This window comes from Limulus polyphemus, unplaced genomic scaffold (genome assembly GCF_000517525.1).
Source record: "Limulus polyphemus unplaced genomic scaffold, Limulus_polyphemus-2.1.2 Scaffold1909, whole genome shotgun sequence".
NCBI lineage: Eukaryota > Metazoa > Arthropoda > Merostomata > Xiphosura > Limulidae > Limulus > Limulus polyphemus.
The window spans coordinates 93,936-98,365 of NW_013667519.1; the positions used below are offsets into that span (position 1 = coordinate 93,936).

Below are 4,430 nucleotides of genomic sequence, written 5' to 3' on the forward strand. Positions count from 1 at the left end.
ATGTTTAATTTCATAGTTTCTTGGGGAGTGGTGGATAAAATAGAGATGAGAAGATACCTACTGAAAATGTCACATGAATCACACTAGGGGAAATTTAGGATTTTTAAAAATATTTCATTAGCCAATAACCCATATTTTAATAGTATATAAGTTATAAGTTCTTAAATTTATAAGATTTTATGCTGTACTAATTGGTATATCATAAACAAAAAGTAGTTTAATAAAATTTTGAATGTAAGGCACTAAAACCTTGTGTCATGCACGGTAAAGGACACCCAGGGCGAGAGGATTAATCTAATGTTGTAGCTAATCATCTACAAGTTAAAACCTAAGTAAGAAATTTCTATAAGGTTGTTTTTAAATTATTTAATATGGAGAGTACTTAAGTAAAATATTGATTTGAATTTACTTGAGTCCTTTCCTAACTGGAGCTTTTCTGAAGATATGTGTAAATGATGTGATGATTGGCAAAATCCACTTAAGTTAATTTCATAGTTATTATTTAGTTTGATCTTACTTCTTCTGTAAATTTCTGTTAAACAAGTGAATTCATGGGAAGATTAGCACATGATGTTTATTTAACATGTATTATGTAACCAGATTGTTAAATTGAGTTTAGATTACTCATATCTGGGCTGAATATTTTTGTTGATATTTATCTGAAATTAATGGTCTAGGAATAAAATTGGAGTAAATACAGTTTCCTTCAAACATAGGTAGTTTAAAATATATTTTTTCAGGTCTTAATGTTTTTATTCTATTATTTTCTGCTCTTTTTTTCAGCTTTATATGCTATTTAAAATATAAAAGTATTACGTTAAAATTGGAGTTCAATATTTTGTTTCTTTTAATCTTTATTTTTGTACAAATCATAAAATACATTATTTTCAATATCTTTCATTTTATCAAACATCAAGGAAATTCTATGTTCAGGAATTTTAAGTTTCACTTCTGTGTCTAGTAATAATAATAAAAAGTAATTGAATTTTTGTTAAAATTGAGAGAAATATGTGTAAGTTTTTTACATTAATGAAATATTTATTATTTAAGAAAACATTGAAACATCAATATTCTTCATCCAAATATGAAGCAAACACCAAAAAATTTGAATCCACTGATGGAACAGTGGTAAGTCTATGGATTTGCAATGCTAAAATTCAGGGTTCAATCCCCCTTGGTGGACACAACAGGCTTTGTTATAAAACAAACAAAACAAAAAATTTGAATTTTTATTTAGTCTTACCTCTAATGGATACTTCTGTTAGATTAATTTGGATATATTTTAATTGTATTTTTAATAGGTGTTTCTGTTAGTCAGATGATTAATTTGGATATGATTTAATTCTACTTTTAAGAGATATTTCTGGCAATCAAATAATTGACTTAGTTTAACTATATTTGATAGGTATTTTTGTTAATCATATGATTAATTTGGATTTACTTTACTTTCTGTAATTTTTTTACTACACAGATGGAGAGATAATTTGAATTTAGTTTAACTCTACTTTTAATAGGTATTTGTGTTAGAGGATTAATTTAGGTTTAGGTTATTTTTACCACTAATAAATATTTGTGTTAATCAGAGGGTTGATGAGTTTTAATGTTTATGTGTTTGATAGCTTGAAGATGTTAAATAATTTTTAAATGTATTTAATCATCAGGATCACCACAAAATTTAAGCTTGCAATCACATACAATAGACACCTTTTTATTTCATACAACTAAATTTCTGGCTAGAAAAGATAAACCACAAATAGAAAAAACAACAACATAATACTTAGTTTCAAAACAAATGTTCTCCATGAGGTTATAAAGAAGGTGTTCATTGTAGAGCGACAATTAGAGCTACACCTGTTTAGAGACATGTTAATATTTAATGTTACTTACAACATTTGTTTTTCATTTACATGGTATATCACTGACAAAGGTGCCAAGATTATTTTAAATAAAAACTTAATTAGAAATATTGTGCAGTTGTAATTTAGTAAAATTTTTCACTTTTTTAATAAAAAAAAATCATATGTCATCATTAATGTTTAAGTTCATTATTTTTGTTTTCATTTTCTGATATTTAGTATTGTGTATATAAATATCTCATAATTAAAGCTTTCTCATTGATTTACTGGAAATAAGTGTGACTAAAACATTATCCATTTAATTTACGTACTCTAATTCTGACTAATGTATTTCAGTGGGATGAAAGCAAGAAAAACCCAATTGTTGAAAAGACTTTAGGGACACTGAATAGCTTTCTGAACACATTGTGGCCAGGTGAGTTATACTTCCCTTTTTGCTTATTAGTCATGATAGTACAAGTCATTTGGTGAGTATCTTGATGCTAGATTATTCATTATAAAGAAATTTTGATACTGAGCACAAGTTGTAGTGTGTGTTTTCAAATGAAGGAGTAAATAATCCATTCTTTGTTTTGTAAATGAGACTTTTTTTTTAATCTTAGGAGAAGGAAGTGTTCGGCAACTACCTCCTAATATTCTGTCCATTGATGAAGGAAGTAGAGCATGTTTTCCTTTAGGACTTGGCCATGCTGCTCATTATGTGGCTCCAAGAGTTGCCTTGGTTGGGTAAGCTTCTGTTTTGTTAATGTGTTTTCCTGAAAGCTCCATGAACCTAAGTGAAATACATAAAAATATAATTTTTGTACTAATCATCAAACTGCAACCATCCGCACTTGTACAAAAATAACTAACCATATTCAGGTTAACACCTAATTAAGATTATGGTCTGAAGACAATTTATAAAACAAAATACTCTTTCAAGTGTGAAAACAGTGTTCAGTCTTCAATTATAAAAAAAGAAGTGAAAAATAATTTTTTATAACTATGTACATGTACATTCTTGTTAAATTAATTTGGACTGGTTTCATAGCATAGGAATTATTTTGCAGAATGAAGTTGTCCTTTTATACCAGAAGGAGTTTTGATATGTGTAGTAACTTTGTAGTTTCACGTATAAAACACACAAACGCATACACATAGAGAGAGCTATATGAGTTATGTCAATTTAGGCACACTATTGTATTCAATCTAATAGCACCTCTAATATTAAAATATTACTATCCATAATGCTGAAATCTTAAAATATAGAATCATACGTTTTTTGTTGTTTTTTTATTGAAACCTATTTTTAATTTCTTTTTATGAAATAATAACAGACTAGAATCTATTTACAAAACTATTTTATTTAATTATTTCCATATGGGCAAGGTCATTTTATTTGACCTTGTAGCCGTCAGGTAACCATGAAAGTATTCATTCTATAACTTTTAATGTGGTATGTGTATATTTATGAAATCTGGCAAGCTTTTAATAAACATTTGTACACAAAAAAATCTTATTTTAAATTTAAGTATTTTTACTAAAGATTTGTCCTTGAAATTATAGAGTCAGAGTGCTGACTAGTCTGAGTGAAAAGTTATTTACATATTAAGATTAAAAATACTTTTATTCTTCTTACAGTTTTCAAATTTATTTGCATTACCTCTAAAACTTCCTAAATGAATATCAAACACTGTTTTTCAGTGAAACTGTTTTACCTTTTTATTTTTCTCTACCCTAACTGTATATGAAGTCAGTTGATTTAACTGACCTTGTAATCACCACACACATAAAAATTATAAATCAAAATTATTGTTTTTTCTTTCTAGAATCACAATAGATTATAACAGAAAACAACAATTGTTTATCTTGAATAGCTTAAAGCTCATAACAGTCTTCATCTATTTCTACTTAATTTTACTGTTTTATTGCCCTTTGAACCTGTCTGACTAATAACCTGGTGATACAAGCAGTAAATCACTTGGCAAATGCAGAGACCATATTACTGTGTTGAATGACATAGCACTAAAGCTACTTGGAGCATACCTTGTGGAGAAAGTTTCAAATATTTATATTTTAGCTACTTTTATAACTTTAAATAAAAAAATATATATAAAAACAAGAAATTTAGTACTTATGTCTGCACATGTTCTTTTTGTTTATTTTTTGTAGTAATGGTACCAGTACACTAAATATTTTTTTAAATTTTAAGTGTACATTTAAGATTACAAAATAATAGCAAGCACAAATCAAACAATGTCCTATAACTCTTATAATTTAAATGGCTTTTTAAGTAAGGCTTAAGTGCCTTAGCTGCTCTTTCTGAATTTGGGGGGTAGCAACTTTCAATCTGTAGGTAAAACAAGAAATATTGGCAATTTGTGAAAAAGATGATGTGACAGGTGAGCGTGGCAAGTAGGTCTGACTTTCTAGTTTATTTCTCTATAAACAAAAATTGAAGGCTTTAAAAGTTAGAACTTTACCTTAGTAATATCTGTACTGTAATGAGTAATTTGTTAAATTCAGAATATCAAAATGGGGTGGGGAAAAAATATTGTTTAGGCAAGTCAAAGTGAACAGATGTCATGATACACA

At 27.5% G+C, this 4,430-nt stretch overlaps 1 protein-coding gene and 1 long non-coding RNA gene across 2 annotated transcripts in view; one reads left to right on the plus strand and one right to left on the minus strand.

Annotated features, from left to right (window-relative positions):
• The window catches only part of LOC106465323 (ubiquinone biosynthesis monooxygenase COQ6, mitochondrial-like), a 62,255-nt gene that overhangs the window by 37,917 nt on the left and 19,908 nt on the right, over positions 1-4,430 (plus strand). The window contains exons 9-10 of the mRNA XM_013925533.2: positions 2,193-2,271; positions 2,459-2,582. Of these exons, the coding sequence (XP_013780987.1) occupies positions 2,193-2,271; positions 2,459-2,582 (203 nt within the window). The remainder of the gene's footprint in view (positions 1-2,192; positions 2,272-2,458; positions 2,583-4,430) is intronic.
• Positions 1-4,430, minus strand: part of LOC111087234 — a 14,926-nt gene that overhangs the window by 1,302 nt on the left and 9,194 nt on the right. Inside the window, exon 3 of the long non-coding RNA XR_002611950.1 lies at positions 3,499-3,510. This is a non-coding gene — a long non-coding RNA (uncharacterized LOC111087234). The remainder of the gene's footprint in view (positions 1-3,498; positions 3,511-4,430) is intronic.